Source organism: Urocitellus parryii, chromosome 13 (assembly GCF_045843805.1).
Source record: "Urocitellus parryii isolate mUroPar1 chromosome 13, mUroPar1.hap1, whole genome shotgun sequence".
NCBI classification, from domain to species: Eukaryota; Metazoa; Chordata; class Mammalia; order Rodentia; family Sciuridae; genus Urocitellus; species Urocitellus parryii.
Window position 1 is genome coordinate 2263787 of NC_135543.1, and position 19741 is coordinate 2283527.

A 19741-nucleotide genomic window follows, 5' to 3' on the forward strand; every position below is an offset into this window, starting at 1 on the left:
GAGCAAGTCTGCCTGGGACCCCATCCCCAGGGAGGCGTGCTGCTGCCTACACTGGTCCCACTACAGGAAAGGACAGCTACGTGTTCTAGGTTCTGCAGCGTCTTAGGGAAAGACTCTGCACCTCGGCACTACCCAAGTTCCCGCTACTCACCCTCGGGCAGCCCGCCCACCCCTAGCTGCTCCTCTCCCATTCACCTCCTTGTGAGTGGGGCATGAAGTACTAGTCTCTGTACTGATAACTCTCTAATGTGGACTTCAGCCTGAACACCCCCATGCCAGCCTGGTGGAGAGGACCACCTGCATGCCATTCTTCCCAAACGTCAATCCCAGCAACAAAGACCCAAACCTGCCCCTCTCCAAGGGACAAGAGTCTCCGCCTGGCAGGTGCTCAGGTGAAAAGAGGGGCTTTTTATTAAATGACCTGGTGTTTTTTGTTGCTGTTGTTATTAAGTGTCCTCTTTTTGTTGTTGTTGTTGTTGTTGTTAAATGACTCTGAAAATAAGGATTAAGAGTTTAAAAAAGTACTTTAAGAAAATTATTAAAATATCATAAAACCAAGGCTATCTCTATAGACGATGCTCATTTCAGTTTTTCCAGTTTTATTCATCTTTGATTTTGTAAGATAGCTGTTTTATTCCCTGTCGGACCTTTGCCAGGGCCCTCCATGGTACAGTGGGCACATGGTGTTCCACAGGGCCAACGACCTGGAGACAGATCAACCCCGTGCCTGGCACAGCTGTTCCTAGAATGCACAGTCTTAAGCACAAACGTGCTACCACGTAACAAGGATGACAATGGTGACAGGAAGCTGTGGCCAAGGATTCTAAGTGTGCACATGCTGAAGAAAAACTGCCCTGGCCCTCACTAGCAGTGTTGTGTCAAGGTCACCTCTGCTGTCCCAGATCCCAGAGGAAGTGGGGTGACAACCAACCCTGTTTCACAGGGTCCAAGGGAGCCAAGCCCGCAGGTGACCAACACTGCACTTAGAAGCCTGCTGGGTGGCTCTACCTGTAAGAGCGCCGGCTCTGGTCCTCGCCCTCCTCCAGGAACTGGGGGCGCTGTGTCGGCAGGTCCAACTCCTCTTGGGACGACTCCTGAATCAAGCGAGCAGTCTGAAGTGAACAGAGGCAGGAGGAGACTGCTTAGCAGTCTGTGAACATGAAAGGGACGCAGCGGCCAGCAGCGTGGACAGGATGCACAGCCCCCTGCAGAAGCTGGGCTGCAGCGGCCACAAGACCACGGACAGCCCTGAGCAGCAGTGCTGGCTTTCTCTGGCCCGTGGTGAGGCACGGTCTCCTCGATGCCCAGACTGACTTACTTGAGGAGAGACACTCGAGTCAGCTGGACTCTTATTGGCTGCTGCAGTCTAGACTGCAGATGTCCCTCCAAAGGCCACGTGCTAAAGGCATGGTCTCCAGCCTGTGCTGCCACAGGGAAGTGGGCCTGGTGGCAGAATGAGGCCACTGGGAGTGCGCCCTGGCAGGGACACTGGATCCAGCCCCTCCCCAGCCCTCGGCCTGCTGGCCACCAGGAGATGAGTGGCATGGCCCCACCACGCTCCACCCCATGCTGTGCCTCAGCAAAGGCCTGAATGACAGGCCACCCACCAGGGACTGAACCCCTGAAACCAGGAGCCTTTCGAGTGATTTCTTTCAGCTATTTGTCACAGTGATGGAGAGATGACTAACACACTGGCAGTGAATAAAAATCCCACTTTCTGAAAAGATTGTCCCTACTGTCACAAAAGCCACAAGGGAAGAAAAAGGACCCACCATCCACCCCAGAAATAGTCACACACACAGGGAATAGTCACGGTAACCCCTCCTCCAACACAGGGTCACAGCTCAGCTTGGCCAAGGCTCGCTGACCACTCCGATCCCAGAGGTGAGCTAGGCCTTGGACACCCGAACGGCAAGGGCAGCGTGTAAACAGTGGAGCCTGCCAGTGGTGCTGGAAGTCAGAGCTGTTTCTGATTTTTGCCTGACGTCCATGACCACATGGGACAATGCCCTCTGCTACCGCCCAGGCCCCTGTGGGCAGCTTCCTAAGAGGGCCCTGGATGAGAAGAAGCTCCTGAGCAGCATGCTCTCCACCAGGGTGAGCACCTGCACCAGCCACACGGTGTCCGCCCATGAGAAGGCACTCTGCCATCTTCAGGCCTACCACTGGGCAAAGCTACTATGAGATTTTAAGGAAAGAAGACAACGATTGATTGGTCAATTATTTTCATCACTATTAAAAAATTTCCAATAACAGAAAAATCAAATTTAAACATCTCCAATTTGAATAAGACATTAAAATTTTTAATTACGTAATACTTGATTTCAATATGTTAGCATTCATATTACTTATCCATCTAACTTATTTCTTTTAAGATTCCACAAACAAAAATATTTAGGTTTTGTGCAAAAGCCATATCCTTCAAATTTTATTGCACTCTTACTGACTTCCTCACTTTTAGCTAAAAAGGTAAAGCCACCTCATGGTGCTGAACTCATTAAGCAAGTGGAGACGTTTTAAGGAGAAAGCTTGCATGCTACACACTGAGGTTCCCCAGGTGATGCACTAGTCTTAGAAGTACCAGAAGTGGGCATGCCCTTGTCAGTAGGCAAACTCTAACCACAGAGAAGACAGACCAGCATCCACTAGGTAATGACTGGCACCATCCTCTGCAAACACTCACTACGTTCATTGTGTCAGAGCTTGGAACCTGCAGCAGGTTCTGCTGGTGGAAACTCGTGGACAGGGCTTGGGACTCGAGAGTACTGGAATCTTGTAGTTGTTGCACAGGTGGAAACTGAGCCTGTTGATTGTACGTGTCGGTCACTGTGAAACCTGAAATGCATTAGAAAGAGAACTCTACAGAAAATAGGACAGTTTTTATACAAAAAAATTTTTAAATTGAGTTATAAATAAAAAACGTCTAAAGGTACATTTCTGCTTTCTGAGAATCAGAATCCACTTGTGCCAGCAGCTCTAGGATGGTCTGTATCCCCCCAAATCTTACTTATCCATCTAACTTATTTCTTTTAAGATTCCACAAACAAAAATATTTAGGTTTTGTGCAAAAGCCATATCCTTCAAATTTTATTGCACTCTTACTGACTTCCTCACTTTTAGCTAAAAAGCAGGCTTTGGGAACCAGTCACCGAGTTCACCTACAACCACGTCCTGACTCCCAGTCATCGCCTTCTCTGGCTAGGACATTCATTCGTGGAATGGTTGTGAAGTCATTTTGCAGAAGATCTGACTACACCCAACATGGTATATTATCAATTTTAAAATATTACATAATTATGCTAAAGTTATTTGGTTTGAAATCATAAATTCTAGAAGGGACTTCAGAGAAACATAGAAATGTGGTTCGTGAAAGTGAACCCCATGTAGGTCAGCTGGTTTCTCGGTTCACCCTACCCACTGACCTTGAGATAGCCCTGATGGCTCAAAGGACTGCTGTGTGGGGGTCGGCTCTTCAAACTGGTCCATGTGCCCTGGGAGAGGGTCCTGGGCAGCTGTAAACCCATCTAAGTATAAGAACACAAAGAAAAGGGCAGTTTATACACTGAGACCACTCACTTTTGGACACATACATTTGTTCAAAGGTGTACTTCACTGCGTTTTCAAAAGTTAGCCTCTTTATTTTGAAAATGCAATAGGGAGGCTGTGGACATTGCTCTGTGATACTTCTATAAAGCAATTGCCCCCAGAACTACTTGAAACCCTGCTGGGTACCCATGACTCCAGGCATCACAGGGGGCAAACAGTGTGTAATCCTGCCCAGAGACTAGGGACACGGAGACATCCCTGAGGTCGGCAAACTGAAGGCTGACAGGCCTGTGGGAGGCAAGAGCTGTGTGAGAGAGCAAGCCGTCACAGCACTGTGCACACTGCCACAGCCAAGGTGACTTTTTTTGCACTAGACTATATTGACGAAGGAAGCCATGTGTTGCTTTATATCAGGAATCAGGCACCTGACCTCTCTGCAGACCAGCAATGGACCCTTCTCTGAGCTGCATCAACCTGCATGACTCTATGCCCGGAAACTGTCACAGAAATCAACTGATGTGCAGACATGCACTAGGAGGAAGGAGGTGCGGGACATATGAGGGACACAGGTAGGTCATAAAGCACAAACAGGAAGACCGTGGAGTGTGATTACAGGTGCACACTCAACAGAGTGTCTGTGCATTCACTTGAAAAAACTGAAAGGAACTGCACTAGAACTGGTCAATGGACTTTGCTGTAGCCCTAAGATTTCAAATGCTTTCAAAATCACCTATCAAGAAGTGAGTTTACTTTGTGTTTAAAACCAACAATAACCCTTGCCCTTAAAAACCTAGTAAAGTTGAAGGGCAAAGAGTGACTGGAGAGCACAGGGAGAAATGTAAAATACTCAATAGCACTGCAAAACCCTGCGGGGGCTGAAACTCCCGAAATTCACCTTCAACCGCTTCCAAAGGCGGATCTGTCAGCTGCTGCCCCAGTGCTGCTTCTTCTGTGCCCACCACATGCTGCGACCCCAGGTCCAGCATGGCCTCGGGGTCAGTGGAGACAGGCTCGGCTGACTGCTGCAGCTCGGCACCCTCCATCTCCACTGGCATGGGAGCCGACACCTGCAGGCTCGGCTGGTCCACAGTGCTGTCGTCCACCGAGGTGGCCTGCTGGTGCTGCTGCAGCTGCTGGGCAAGTTCATATCTTCAGAAAAAGCAATGAAGATTCATGAAGTTAGACACCTGGCCATACTTGCCTGAGGATCTGACCCCAAAAGTTGTGATTTATTAAAAAAACACTTTATTCTTAAATTGCTTCATTTTGAAGTCATGAAAGTGACCCAGCTAACATTTACATACTGCTGATCATTCTGAAGGGAGTCACACTACTTCTAGAGCCATCGAAGACCACAGGACACAGAGGCTCCTAGAGAGGGGGCCCAAGACACACCAGAGACTCAAAGAGGCATCATGCTTAACAGTAGAACTCCCAACTCACTTCTGCCGGGGGCTCAACTTCTCAGAACACCACCATCCTGGCCAGCGCCTCTCTAGACCAACCTGAGAATTACAAGCAAGGGCACTTCAGCCCGAGGTCCAGGACCCGTCACGAGTCACGTTCCCAGATGGCCTGGTGCTAATGCTGCTCATAGCAACATCTGCACACACAAAACACATCCAGTATGTATTCATCATGGTACTTCTCCTTCAAAGAGAAAGATCAACAATGACTGACTGACCAACTGACAGCACACCTGCCACCTGACCAAGGGGCTATCCGCTCCGCCCTTCCTTACGTCTGCAGTCAGACCACCGAGCACCACCACAGGCTGTCTCCTCAGATGCTCCTCCCTACCTCCAGTCATTTCTGGAGTCAATTCTCAATCATCTAGGTCAGGAGTCAGAAAGCACATCACCAATTAGAGAGATGCAAATTAAAACCACACTGAGCTTCCACCTTGCTCCAGTCAGATGGCAATCATCAAGAACACAAGCAACAGTAAATGCTGGCGAGGACTTGGAGGGAAAGGCACACTCGGACACTGTTGGTGGGTCTGCAAATCAGTGCCACTACTCTGGAAAGCAGTATGGAGATTCCTCAAAATACTAGGATTGGAACCACCATTTTACCCAGCTATCTCACTCCTCGGTTTATACCCAAAGGACTTAAAATCAGCACACTACAGTGATCCAGCCACATGAAGTTTACAGCAGCTCAACTCACAACAGCTAAGCTCCGGAACCAACCTAGATGCCCTTCAAAAGATGAATGGATAAAGAACGTGTGGTACATATACACAGTGGTGTATTACTCAGCCACGAAGAAGAATGAGATTATGGCATTTGCCGGTGAACACAGAACTGGAAACCATCGGGCTAAGTGAAATAAGCCAATCCCAGAAAACCAAAGGCTGAATTTCTCTCTAGCATGTGTATAATAACCCACAATAAGGGTGGGTGGTAGGAAGAATAGAAGTTCACTGGATTAGACAAAGGGAGATAAAGGGAAGGTAGCGGGATGGAAATGGGAAAGACAATAGAAGGAACTGGACACCTCTTTTCTATGCTCACATACGAATACAGGAGCAGTGACCTCCACATCATATACTACTGCAGGAATGGGATCCTGATTAGAATGTTCAACTCCACGCATGTATAATATGTCAAAATATACTCTACTGTCATATATAACTAAAAAAGAACAAATAAAAAATAAAGAAAAGAAAGCATGCTACCCGGACCCTGCCACCACAGTTCTGGGCAGTGACGCAGAGACGTCAGACTCCACCATGGTTCCAAGGGCGAGGGTCTCACATGGTGGGTGGGAGAGGCGCTTAACGCTCGTCTGCCTGGGTTCTTCCCCACAACCTGACGACTGTAACTATGTGCATCCATCTTTCATATAACATGTAGTACTCTGGGAACTTTCTGCAATATGTCAAAGGGACGCTCCTTATGGGAAGATCCAAAAGCAGATGACCTAAAGGGGAAAGCACCACGGCAGGCCAACCGGCCAGCACACTGTCACCACAAAGTCAAATGCTGCAAAGACCCACTGTAGGCAGCCCTCAGTGTCACCATGACAAACACTGTCTACACGAGGCTCCATGTCACGCAGCTGGCCCTATAACCGCACCAACGAGGGCTCAGGCCCCATGTTCCCAGCCCTATCCCAGGAGGAATATGGCAAGGCCAGGCTTCCTGATGGGGGAAAATGGCACTCAACACACCGCTGGGGCACACAAGGACTCAGCTCCTGTCTTCTCTAATGGCACAGCCCCTTAGCCACATGGGAACCCATCTTCCTGCTGCGCGAGCAGAGCCAAGCATCCCGAGTGTCCACACCAACAAGACATCCAGTTCTCAACACATGCACAAAACAGAATGTCCTCGTGACCCACAGCGCAGTACCACAGAGCATGCTGCTGTGAGGGCCACTAAATGGCACCACCGACATGGAGCTCCCTGAGAGTCCCCAGCAGAGGTGAGCTTGCAGGCTAAGACCGACGGTGCTGCCTCGAGGAAGCCAAGCTGACAAGCAAGCTCGGGCTCTCAGATCCGTAAGACACTGAACACCACCAAACCAGCACAGTCCAGTCACTCTAAAACTAGGGTCTGGATCACAGGGATACCAGGCAGACGCATCTGGGTTAGACTACTGGGACTCCTAAAGTACATGTTCCTGGGCAAAAGAGCATAGCACTCTCTGGGTGCTGAGGACTTAATTTCACAGAGGCGGCCACCTCATGGCTCGACATGACCACACACCACCACACTCCTCAGGAACCCTTGTGTGAAAGCCCAGCTCAAGCCAGAAATGACCCCTCGGAGATGAGCAGCTGGCTACTCCATGAAGGTTCCACAGGCTGCCCCAAATACATGTTCAAGTGCAAATGCAGAACAATCACCTCCAAGATTCACCAATCACACTCCTGGAATGCACAGCGCTGATCAGAACTTCACCTCCTGACTGTAACAGGCAGGATCCAAGATCTCATCTAAGTACCAGAGGCCATCTCTGAGAGGGAGCCAACCACTAGGGGTTTAGCCCAACATAGACTGCCTCAAAACCCTGCGCCGTGCGTGTGGCACTCAGTAGGTTCCCAGTTACTGACAGTTCAGTTTCTTTAGCCCACATACTCCAGGTGAGAAATAGCAAACAGCACGGGATTCAAAATTAAAAAGACACCCCACCACCAGGGAATTACAATCAGAAGTATACCTACCTATGGGTTTTCATGTGCTTCTTGCAGTTCAGCGAGGTCTTAAAGGTTTTTTGGCAATAGGGACACATATAGGGCCGGAGGTCGTTATGAATGCCCATGTGTCTGCGCAAGCTGCCTCCAGTGGTGAAGGCTCCATTACAGATGAGACACTTGAAGGACTTGAGGCCCGTGTGCGTCCTCACGTGCGCCTTGAGCACTCCTGCAGACACGAAGCCTCTTCCACACTGAGAGCACTTGAAAGGCTTTTCACCTGTGTGAGACCTAAAAGAAAGATGGCATTCCCTTCACCATGCTGCAGGCCAAGCGGCAGAGGAGCCCAAGGCATGCAGCTGCCATGCGGAGACGGCTGCCCATCTCCATGGGCTCCAGCCTTCCTCCAGCACCACCCCTCGCAGGACCAAGTCTATCTGCTCCAGCAAGCACCAAGAATAAAGCTCCACTGAATGCACTGGAAAACCTTAACTGCAATCTCATCAAATAAAACAAATGCTTCTTGGATATTTCCTGAAAGCTGCAAATACTAAAATATAATGGGAATACAAATAAAATTCAGTGGTAATTTCTGAGTAAAATATTTTAGTTGAGACACTAAAGAATAAAAATATCAATTAGCAACATTTGGGGGTGAAATATGACATTTTAAATACTAAAACCTAACAATACTATTCCAATTACTTCTAGAGATCACCAGACCACCAAATCTCCAGATTACAGTGAACTCCCTCTCTAGACCTACAACTTACCTGATGTGTTGTTTAAGATGGCAGGACTTTTTATACGCTCGATGACAATAAAAACATTTGTATGGTCGATCTGCTTCATTTACAAAATTATTATTAAAATAACTTTGGAAAAACTGGTTTCTTGGAATGGGTTGGATAAGACCTGCAAACCAAAAAAAAAAAAAAAAAAGCAGAAATCATTCAGTGTCGGCACTAATAAAATTAAATGTCAAAAGGCACCTGTTACCCTGAAGGTGAAAACATGAATGTGCTGTAGAGCCAGTGCTGCAGCCAAGTGCTACTGTGATGTGTTAGAAACTATGCAAATACCTAGGAGAAAGAGGAAAACATGGACATGCTTTGTACCAACATGAGGAGTCTGTCTGTTGTCACAATTCTTTCACTGGAGTCTGCGGCCAGTTTCCTGTGAATACCTTTATTTATGTGCTGTAAAGGCATTGGCTGACATGGAATTTACATAGCTATATCCTAAATTTAGGATATGTATTTATTTATTCAATACGTATGCTGCCCGTGAGCTCCTCTGATGAATTCAAAACACCACTGCTTCTAACACGATCTTCTGTTCTAAAAACATCAGCATTGTCTCAGAAATTTCTTTCTACAAAATCTGCAAATAGCAAAATTACTTAGAATTATTTCCGAATTTACATGCTTTTAATCCGAGAAAGGGTTCTCTTGGTTTGCTCATTTATAAATAGGATTCAAGGAAGCCTGTAGGTCATATCTGTCATTCAGGACAAACTTAGATGTCAACTTTTGGGTCACTTCATAGTCACCTAACACTCAGTTCTGGCCAGTCTTGGACTATCCTTCCTCCTGCCCACACTCTGCCCTTGGCTCCAACTCTCCCTTTCCCTCCTCCGCCTCTTCCAGCAGGAACACTAGTTTCTATGTGATAATGACACATCTCTTACGATAGTTTCCTGACTCTCCCAGAAGTACAGGTTGTTTCACTTCTTTTCCCTAGAACCTAGTGCTCCTCCACTTTCCCAAGTGAATGCGTGGAACACCATTCTCCTCGTCCACGAGGCTAGCTTTTTAGAACCTTTGAGAACTCCCTTCCCTGTCTGACTGCATGTGCCATTTGCCATTCGCAGTCCCGGAGATCACACTGTCCCAATGTGTCTTAAACCTGCTTCTTCATCTCCATTTCCACTATCACCCATCCATCCATCCAGTCATCCACCCACCATCTCTTCCTTCACCCACTCACACGACCATCCAATCATCTGCTGACCCACCATGCAACTTACCATACCCTCTGTACCTTTATGCTCTCACCACTCCCTCAGCAAACCCCACTCCTCTGGTCACTTTATTTGTACTTATTCCTACTTCAGCACCTCTCACTCACACTTGGTATCACACCTTTTCTCCACCCCACTAGGCCATGAGTTTTCAACCCTAAGTCAAGTATGTGAGTTCACATAATACTGTCAAATAGGAGGACGCACAAATATAACTGAATGAACTAACTCTTGTTCTCAGCATCTAAGCTATTAGGAAAATTCAGTTAAGTACAAATTCAAACCAGGCTCATTTATTAATGGTCATATGGTCAACATTTATTTGATATTCATTGGGTTCAGGGAACCACAGTAGGTTCAAGAAGGTGAACAAAAAAACTAACGTGGGTATTCTCCAAAAAACTACAAACAGAAAAAACACAATGCAACTAAGGTGATGTCTTTGGTCACTATTGGGCTTGGCAAACTTTACAGTTCTAATGCTTACTCAGAGGACCACCAATGATGCAGGACAGCAGCAAACAGGCAGTCACATGGAGTTCTACGCAAATCTCCACCCGCTCCGTTCTGTAATCACCTGGCCACACTCCATACCGACACCTGACACTGCTCCAGGCAGCTCCACACTGTCCTCTGTCCTCTGCACAGGTTGCGCTGTGTGGAGGTGCCAGATGCACTGAACACACGTAGGAGGGATACTTCCACTAGCGTGAACACCACCACAACCAACAACCCTTGGATACACCACTGCTTTAGTTTTTCCTTCCAAGCATGTGAATTTCATCTTTGGGATGGTGCCCAGGTACATGCATTTTTTAAACAGATCCCAATGTGATTCTGCGCTCTTCTGGGGCAGAAGTTCCTAATTTGACACACTAAGTAAAATAACAGTCATTTTTCAAAAAATTTACTTTTGCTGATTTGAATAAACAAAGTTAGTAAAATTAATAATTAGGCTAATTATGAGGTTTCATTCTTTAAAGAAACAAATTAAGAATAAATAAAACATGTAAGTGCTAAGATGCTGACTATGTTAGTCATCTCTACTGGACCAGCAGTCCTTTAATATATTTGATCTTGAGAAGAAAACAACTTACCTCAAAGAAAGGCAAGATTAGACTTTATTTAATGAATGTAACAAAACTAACTAGACTAGAAACATCCTTGAACTATCATAGAAGTCCTTCTATCATAACAGACCCAGAAGAGCTTTAATCTCGTTAGGAAGCTTGGCCTCATAACTGACCTTACAACAGACCTCACGCACGGTGAGAAGCAACCGTACAGATGCCACAGAAGGGGCAGCAGATGCCATCCTGCAGAGCTGTAAGTCGCTCTCTAGGTCCAGTGCACACCTCCCTGGCCTCGAAAGCAGCAGCACACTGGCAGAGGATGTGGAAAGCACTCTGTCTTAGATGAACCCAGAAGCCAGAAGACGCGGCTCTAGATCCCCCATGGGCATGAGCAAGCGGCATGACCCAAACAAAGTCGCAAACCCACCTAGACAGGAGTTTCTATCCACAGCAATGAGGAAGAGCAAGTGTAGGCAGCTGTGGAAGACAGTTTATGTTCCCTGGCAGTGGTACACATTTTAAAACACAGGTGCCACGTGACACCATGCATCCAACCCTCTTCCTTAATGTCAGAGGCTAAACCACTGGCCACGGTACTTGTAACGCGTTCCAATGCTTTTTAAAATGACAGTATTGGTGTAAGACATCCGGTTGTGCTGTAAATAACTACATCAAGTCAAAGACCTGAGTACTACATGTTCTCCTCAACTCCACCCGTCAGGTCTTTGCTGTAAACCTCCAAAAGCACGAGCTGAGAAACAGGTGTGACACTGCACCCTGCAGCATGACACCACCTCTGGGGAAGGCTTCCTGTGTTCCTCACAGCCCAGGCAGCAGAGTTCAGCTGCCATAATGGGTCAAGGAGCAGCACTAGGAAGGCACCCAGCAGAGGTTCCACTTAACCCAGAAAAAATGTAGAATAAAAACTGTAATAGAATTCAATTAAGGGTTCACAAACTCACAGGCACTTGATTCAACTTATATTGACCCCAAAGGAGGTTGTTCTTCTGTAAGCCGCCCAGCTAGAAGAGGATATGAAAGCCCCTCCTCCAGACACCCAGGGAGTCTGGTTCATGCTCCACAACATCAAACAACCGCACCCTGACACTTGTGCCTCCCGGGAGGTGAGCAAAGCACACCCTCCTGGTCTCAGAGCTGGGAGCTGCAGCACCCCAGCCACCACCACCTGCCCATCTGCCTATGGTGCAGGTTTCTTGTATCTTCTAAGGTCAATGATGGCCAGTACATTATCCAGGAAAAGAGCCACTACATCCAAATTTTCAAATGTTTTAGCAACTAATTGTACGTGTTTGCAAACAATTCTCATCTCAATTATATCTCTGTTTACAGATACATTTTTTCATTCCCAATATTTCACTTTCCCTTTAGTTTATCAATGACAAGTTATCTATTTTACTATTCACTTTTTTTTTTTTTTGGTACTGGGAATTGAACTCAGGGACACTCAACCACTGAGCCACATCCCCAGCCCTATTTTGTATTTTATTTAGAGACAGGGTCTCACTGAGTTGCTTAGCACCTCACCGTTGCTGAGGCTGGCCTTGAACTCACAATCCTCCTGTTTTAGCCTCCGGAGCCACTGGGATTATAGGTGTACACCACTGCACCTGGCTCACTTTTTTAAGTTTGTAAAATTATCAAATTTGTTTTAAATTCTTTTATATGTATTAATTCCTTTGTTCCCTTCCCCCAACTCACCCTCCATTTTTCTAGCTGATGAGTTAACTATTATTTCTTTTCATCCTTATTTTTTAATAGAAAATATTCAAAAGCCTTAATTTTTCTGAGAACACTTTTGGTCTCTCTGATCTGTTTATATACTGCTCCCATTTATAAACATGATTTCAATTTTAAGTCTCTCTTTTCCTTAAAATTAAATTTTAGATAGCTATTTCCTTAATTCATGTTTTCATGGAATTGTAATCAGCATCCACTTTTGAGTGAAATTTTCCTGAACCCTACAATGTGGACTTTTATTTCATGCATATTTGAGAATGTGTAATATAAGGGAAAAGATTGTACAAAGTATTAAAATATCCTTTTTAATGTGTGTATTCAAATCTTCTCACTGTGTTATCTAAAATTGATCTTTTTAGTAGTTGCGAATCTCTCATTAAACTTAACAACTTAAACACTTTTTTGACAACTTGAACACTTTTTCCTTCTGATGGCTTTAGTAAATACATGTTAATGCCATGCTGTTAAATATATAGAGTTCATGACTACTGATCAGCTATTGAAGGTCTATAATTCATATCAATCTAAAATATATCTATACATACTATTTAAATTTTTTTATTCTAAATTATATTTTGTCTGATACTAATTTTGCTTATAGACTAGATTAGCTTATCTAGGAAATTATACAGGGACTGCATAAAAATCTGTATTCATACACAGAATTTAATTAGTGGTATAGTCTAAATGTTTGTGTCCCCTCAAAACATCCATATTTTGAAATCTAGCCCCCAGTGAGACAGTACAACAAGGGGAGCCTTAAGAAGGATGGGGCCTTGCGGGGAGCCCTCCTGGATGGATCAGGGTCCTCTATGGAAAGCCCTGGATAGCTGCCCGCCCCTCCTTCCTCCACGTGCACATGCACACCAGACCACCCAGAGGTGCTGCCACAAGTGGGAGAAGTACATGTCTGTTACTTAGAAGGGGTCAGTTTACGCTATTTTTGTTATAGCAGACCAAACCTCACTAAAACGAGGTTTCTTATATTTTGCTCTAGTACTTAAAAAAATCATTTTCCCAAGCATACTGGTAAGCAGTGTTCTCTTTCTGGCGAGTTAACAAAATCATGATTTGGCTTGATTATATAATATACTGAGCCTAAAGAGAACTTAAAAGCAGGCAGGTTTTTCTTTTCAATGCAAAGATTAAAGCAGCCCAAACTGCTTCACTATGTCACACACCTTGTGGGACTTCACAAATGAACACAAAACATGCCACATGTTTTACATTAAAGACCCCTTGTCACCTTGATGGTGTCAGCAAGGCAGAACATTTAATGAAGACTGGCATACCTCCACACACACAGTGCTTCTCTTTGAACCAAAACATAATTTGAGCAATAGTTTATGATTTTTACCTTGACTGTGAAAAATACTAGTTCATAGACAAAACAGTGCTCAACAAAGGTGTCTTCAGCCCGTGGCTGACACACTAAACATGCACACCGGAGCCCGGTGCTGCCAAAGGAAAGAGCACTTGACCAGACGTGACGACTCCTCGGGTGCCTCTTACCTAAGTCAGTTATGAGAATCGGTTCCTGCAAAGGGATGTCGGGGACTGGAGCGCTGGTCCTGCCCACACGGACCTTGGCAGGCTTGCGCTGGTGCCTCATCTTGCGTAGCTCTGTGTGTTTGAAGTGGGAAGCAATGTGGGTCTTCCTATGGCCTGAGGTGCGAAACTTTTTGTCACAGTGAGGACAAGCAAAAGGTCTAACTCCTAATAAAAATGAGAGCACAGTTTAAAATTAGTTCAAGGAATCAGATTTCAGTAAAAAACTCCAACATAAAATGTTAGTAATTCCAGTATTGATTTGAATATTCATTTGTTATTCCATGCTTATAATTTCATGGATTTTATAAATAATCTTCTCTTGTTTATATACAGTGCATAATGACAAATGTGGGAAACATAACAAGAGCACTTTACACGAAAAAGAACACTTATTTCCAGGACAAAGGCTTAAGTTGTACACTACGGGTGTGCAAGCCACTGTGTCAGAGTGCTCATCCCTTCAAGCTGCCCACTGCTGGCTGATGGCAAGACCCACTCCTGGGTCCTATACCCCAGTGCCTGAAGAGCTGTCAGCAGCTCTTGATAAGCAGTTAGCTGTAGCTCCTGGGTGATAAGTAACAACCAAGTAATACCATCCTGACATCCTCTCCTTTCTCCCCTTTTCTGAGCGAATTTGTTTCCTTTTATAATTTTTTTGGCAAATAAAAATACAGATTCCATAGAAGGACATAACACTCTGGCACCCAACGCCACCCCGGCAGGGAGCCTGAGGGTTCAGGAAGGGGCCTGCCAGTGAGTGGTGAGTTGGGAGGGGTGACAAAAATGTTCCAATTGGGGGAGGGGTAGCTGCACCACTCTGAACTGTGCACTTATAAATGTTATGGTATGTGATTTACATCTCAATAAGGCTGTTATTTTAAAAGATGTGGAGCTCAAGTGCGACCCCTTCATGCCCTACCAGTGACTGCAGAAGGTTCCCACAGCAGCAGGCAGCAGGTCCCCTCCCGCCCCAGCTCCCCAGCTCAGCCCCCACCCAATCCCGTGCGCCATGCGACATGCGCTGTGCTGCGCTGTGCCGGTGTGCGTGGGGGCCGGTCACGCCCATCTCTTCTCCGGACCCGCCCGCGCACCTGTGTGCAGGCGGATGTGCACCTTGAGGCTCCCTGAGGTGGAGAAGCTCTTCATGCAGTACTGGCACTTGAAGGCCTTGATGCCCGTGTGCGTCTTGATGTGCGCCGTCAGCGTGCTCTTCACGGCGAAGGCGCGGAAGCACTGCGGGCACTTGAAGGGCTTCTCGTGGGTGTGGATGCGGATGTGGCGCACCAAGTCGCTGGGCTTCCGGAACTCCTTGGTGCAGTAGGGACACACGTGCCACCGCACGCCATTCTCCTCCCGAACGGAGCCTGAAGCGACAAGGAGAGGAGGGCAGTCCAGCGGCCCAGAAACCACGCGGGCGCATGAAGGATGGATGCACCGCTGCACTTGTGTGCCCGCCCAGGAAGCGCAGCGTCAGCAGTTACCACAGCTTGACCTTGAACCCCACCCTGGATTACCCAGCGAATAGCTTAACCTTGGCCCCATCCCTAAGTGACCTAAGTTACTAGAGACCTGGTTACCTTGACCCCATGGCTAAGTTACCAACTGTGATGTTTCATCTAGAAGACACCCTGACTTTCCGTGAGTACAGGAGGCAAGGCCTCCAGGACAGACAGGAAGAGGCTGCAGCTGAACACAGCATCTCGGAAACCAGTGCACAGACCCGCACCAGCTGCCCCCCAGCCAGGGCCAGTGTGATCCAGGGACCCACCGACTCCAGGAACCGGCAGATGGGAATGAAGTCTGCAAAACTATTTACTGAGCCTCTCACACTACAAATAAAAAGTAATATGAGGGGCTGGGGATACAGCTCAGTCGATAGAGTGCTAGCCCTGCATGCACAAGGCCCTGAGTTCAATCCCCAGCACCCCCCACCCAAAAAAAGTAATATGAATGCAAATAATCAGCAAATGATAGACTGTTCAGCTTCAAAAGAAAATTTACGAACAGTTGACCAAGAAATAGTACATGACACTAGAGGGCCCATGATCAGATGTGAAAGATCCTGCCTTCTTCAACTACAAAGGTTATTATTCAACTCCGAATCAAAGTTAAAACTCCTAACAGAAGAAGATCACAAATAAAAATTTATGGAAATAAGCAAAATTATTTCTAACACACATGTATATTTTAAATAAAATTCAGCACACTCACTTTTTATTTTGAAAAGTTTGACTACATATATTTATCTGAAATGAAATAAATATCTACAGTAGTTATGTAGATTCAATTTAAGTAAATTCTAAAAGATTTTGGTCATGTTGATGAAATCCACCAGAAAATTTCAACTTATCTATTTTAATGTGTCTGTACAGGCATAGTTTTGTTAGGGAAAAGGAAAATCTCTTCTTTCTCTTTGTTATCAGCAAATACAAGGAATTTTCCACATATACAAAGGAATCTGTAAAAGGAGAAAGTGAATTTTTCTCTGATAACAGTCTTTGCAAGAACAATTCATATGGAAAAATTATTAGGTAAAAGAAAAGCAGAAACATAACTATATCTTCTGTTAGCTAAAATTAGAAACTCATCTCTGAAAATCAAATTTTTTTCCAAACAAAAATGAAAATACAGAGGCGGGGTTGTGGCTTAGAGGTAAGCGCTCGCCTAACACGTGTGAGGCGCTAGGTTCTATCCTCAGCACCACATAAAAATAAATAAATAAAGATATTGTGTCTAACTACAACTAAATTTTTTTAATTAAAATATACATTTAATTATGAAGAACACACAGTATAAAACTGTCACCAAGTTCTAATTATTTCTGGGAACAAACTGAAACAAAAATTCCAAACTGGGAGCCCTGAGCTGGCTCAAAATGTGACCTGCATGTGCAAAAATGAAAGGCTGAATCCAGAGTTGTACTGCAACAAGCGGAAGTCCGGAAAACCAGAACACACCCCACAGGGCAAGTTTCCCAGCACACGACAACAGCGCCCCTCCTCAAACATGTTCCCATATTTGTAAAGAAAAAAACATGTAATCATATTTAATAGAAAAGGAATTCGTAAGATCATCTACTCTAAAACATTTTTAAGTCTAAAAACAGAAAGAGGTGAATAAAACATATCAAGACAACACTAAAAAGGAAAATAATATCAACACTCTTTCTATTTACAAACAATAGCCACAAGAAAAATTTTAAATACAACTGAAATATGAGAAAAAGATGAATAAATCATATAAATATAAAACTTTATAAACTCATTGATTCTCCCTGGTTTAATTTATCATTCATACATACGTACTAAGACTAGTTTTAGAAACATTAGCAAAAGTGAATCTGAAAAAAATAAATATGGGAAAATTATCAAGTACACACTTCAAAACAAAAGAGTATCAAGAGAGAACTAGGCTTCCTAGTTACTAAAATGCACAATAAAGCCTAAGCACAGGTACCAGAACTTACTGAATGAAACGACTAGCAAACCAGTGAAGTACAGGAGGGAAAAGACCTGAGCAGATATGGAGTGGTGTATGTAAAGGTGGCCATTCAGCTAGGCAGTGAGACACAAACCTGTTCAACAAATGGTGTTTGGACTCCTGGATAGCCAGCCAAAGAGAAATTACATTGAATCCAAGATTCAAAAGCATTAGGTGAAAGAAGAAGTCATGTTTCCATAAGGTTGGTGCTGAAGTCTACATGTTATACAAGCCCAAAAGTCATAAATAATTGACAAACTAGGCAATATAAAGGCAAACATTTCCCTCAAGTGGAAAAGCACATTAGAAAAGAATGTGTGTCACAAATATAGATAACAAAATATCACCATCTTTAATGTATCACAGCCACAAAATGAAAATCAAGAAGTAGTCTAATGGAAAAATACGAAGTGTTCTTTAATATGAAAAGCTCTCAACCTAAGCCTTGTAAGAGAATATAATTTACGTGACAATAAGGTACCAGTTTTTAACCGGGTAACCAGATGAGCATAGCGGACCCGAAAATCTTATAACTCTGTCTTGAAAAGGCCCGTGAGGAAACAGGCACTCCAAGACACTGTTACTGGGAGTGGACACAAAACTAGAAACATTGTCAAAGCAAAGTAATTTTTCTTTTGTTAGCAAACACAACACTGATTTTAAAAATGAAATTTGTAAGAGGTGTAAAGACTGCACAGTAGCAATCTCCTGCTGGTGGTGATGTGCTATGGTTCCATGAAGCTGTCCTTGGTTTTAGGCAATACACTGTTAGGGAAACGCTCCCAGTTAAAGCAGTGTTATATCTGCAGGCCACAGGGAAAATTCAAATCCCTAAGTAGAGAAGGCAAATGCAGTAAGAAGGGAACATTCAGGGGTTTCTGGGTGAAAGGTATAAGAGAATTATTTGATTTGTTTTGAAACCTTTCTATTAAACTCAAAATTATTTCAAAATTAAAATCTTAAAACAATCTTTATAGAATTTACCCTTTGAAACGAAACCTTTGACACTTCTAGAAATATACCCCACAGATAAATTTACGTGTGAAATGACAAAGCCACACACATATCAGAGCGGCACTGTGAAAGTAAAAGACTGCAAATAAGTGGAATGTCTCTATTTAATAAATAGGCTAGTTAAATAAGCCACAAAACATCTATAAAATGAAACACCATTCAGGAATCTTGAAAAATAAGACATCAGGTGGAAAAAAGAACCTGAGAACAGAGACACACATGCACACATCCTGCTAAAAGCCATCACCCTGATGCCCATCCCTGCAGGAAAGACACGCATTCACTAAGCGCTTACTGTGTGCCAAGCACTATCATGTGGATTCCCTTTCAATTCTCTCCTGCCTGCTCCCTCATCGGCCTCATCTGTAGATGGGAAAGCTGGCAACCCAGAGACCAAAGGACTGGCCCAGGAGGTCAGGGCCATGGAGCCCGTGTTCACAAAGGGCTCGCGTGGTCCCAAGCCCAAGTGTGCTTTCTCACATAGGTCTGACCTTCCAGCTTTACTCCAAGAAAAGCATTCTCACGTGCCAAGGACCAAGCCAGGCTCAAGTCATCCCCTGCCCCTGAACTGACTACAGTCTCAAGGCAGGCAGGCAGGCAGGCAATGTGACCACACAAGGGTGGGACAGCCCTACAGGTGCTGAGACAGGTGCTCATGCTCAAGAACGACAGTGTGCAAAGACACTGCAGGTGAGTTTCCTGGAGGGGAGAATGCCACGGAGCTCCTGCATCAGCAAGGTGGCCCTCAGCTGCACTCTGAAGGACCTGGCCTAGGCACATTCACCAGATAAAAACAGCAAAAGCCAGCAATGACACACGTCCCAAGACCTAAGCATCAAGATGGCCAGGATAAGGGACACTGGGTGGAATCCCAAGACGAAGCCCCTGAATGCAGGCAAGACTGGAATAAGGCAAGTCTCACATCCACAAGAGGAAGCCCCACGTGTGCTCTGCTCAGTCAGTCCCACCCAGGGCAGGCCAGGGGAGAGGGGGTCCAGAGTCCCCTCCTCACTCTTCAGCAGCCGACTCTTCATCTGGCTCCCACCCAAGGTAAGGCCTGACAGTCCAGGCTGGTAAATAAAAGGACAGTCACTGAGTGATAGAGGGACTAAATTTCTTCAGAAGGGGACACCAAGAATGCTTCAGAAACAAAAG

At 45.2% G+C, this 19741-nt stretch overlaps 1 protein-coding gene across 3 annotated transcripts in view; it reads right to left on the reverse strand.

The window, feature by feature from the left end:
- Znf236 (zinc finger protein 236) overlaps window positions 1-19741 on the reverse strand; it is a 123165-nt gene that overhangs the window by 43361 nt on the left and 60063 nt on the right. For all 3 annotated transcript variants that reach the window (XM_077792167.1, XM_077792165.1, XM_077792166.1), the window contains exons 10-17: window positions 15184-15456; window positions 14054-14257; window positions 8461-8602; window positions 7718-7978; window positions 4442-4695; window positions 3423-3524; window positions 2684-2835; window positions 1009-1112 (exon numbers count right to left, since the gene is read on the reverse strand). In XM_077792167.1, the coding sequence (XP_077648293.1) occupies window positions 1009-1112; window positions 2684-2835; window positions 3423-3524; window positions 4442-4695; window positions 7718-7978; window positions 8461-8602; window positions 14054-14257; window positions 15184-15456 (1492 nt within the window). The remainder of the gene's footprint in view (window positions 1-1008; window positions 1113-2683; window positions 2836-3422; window positions 3525-4441; window positions 4696-7717; window positions 7979-8460; window positions 8603-14053; window positions 14258-15183; window positions 15457-19741) is intronic.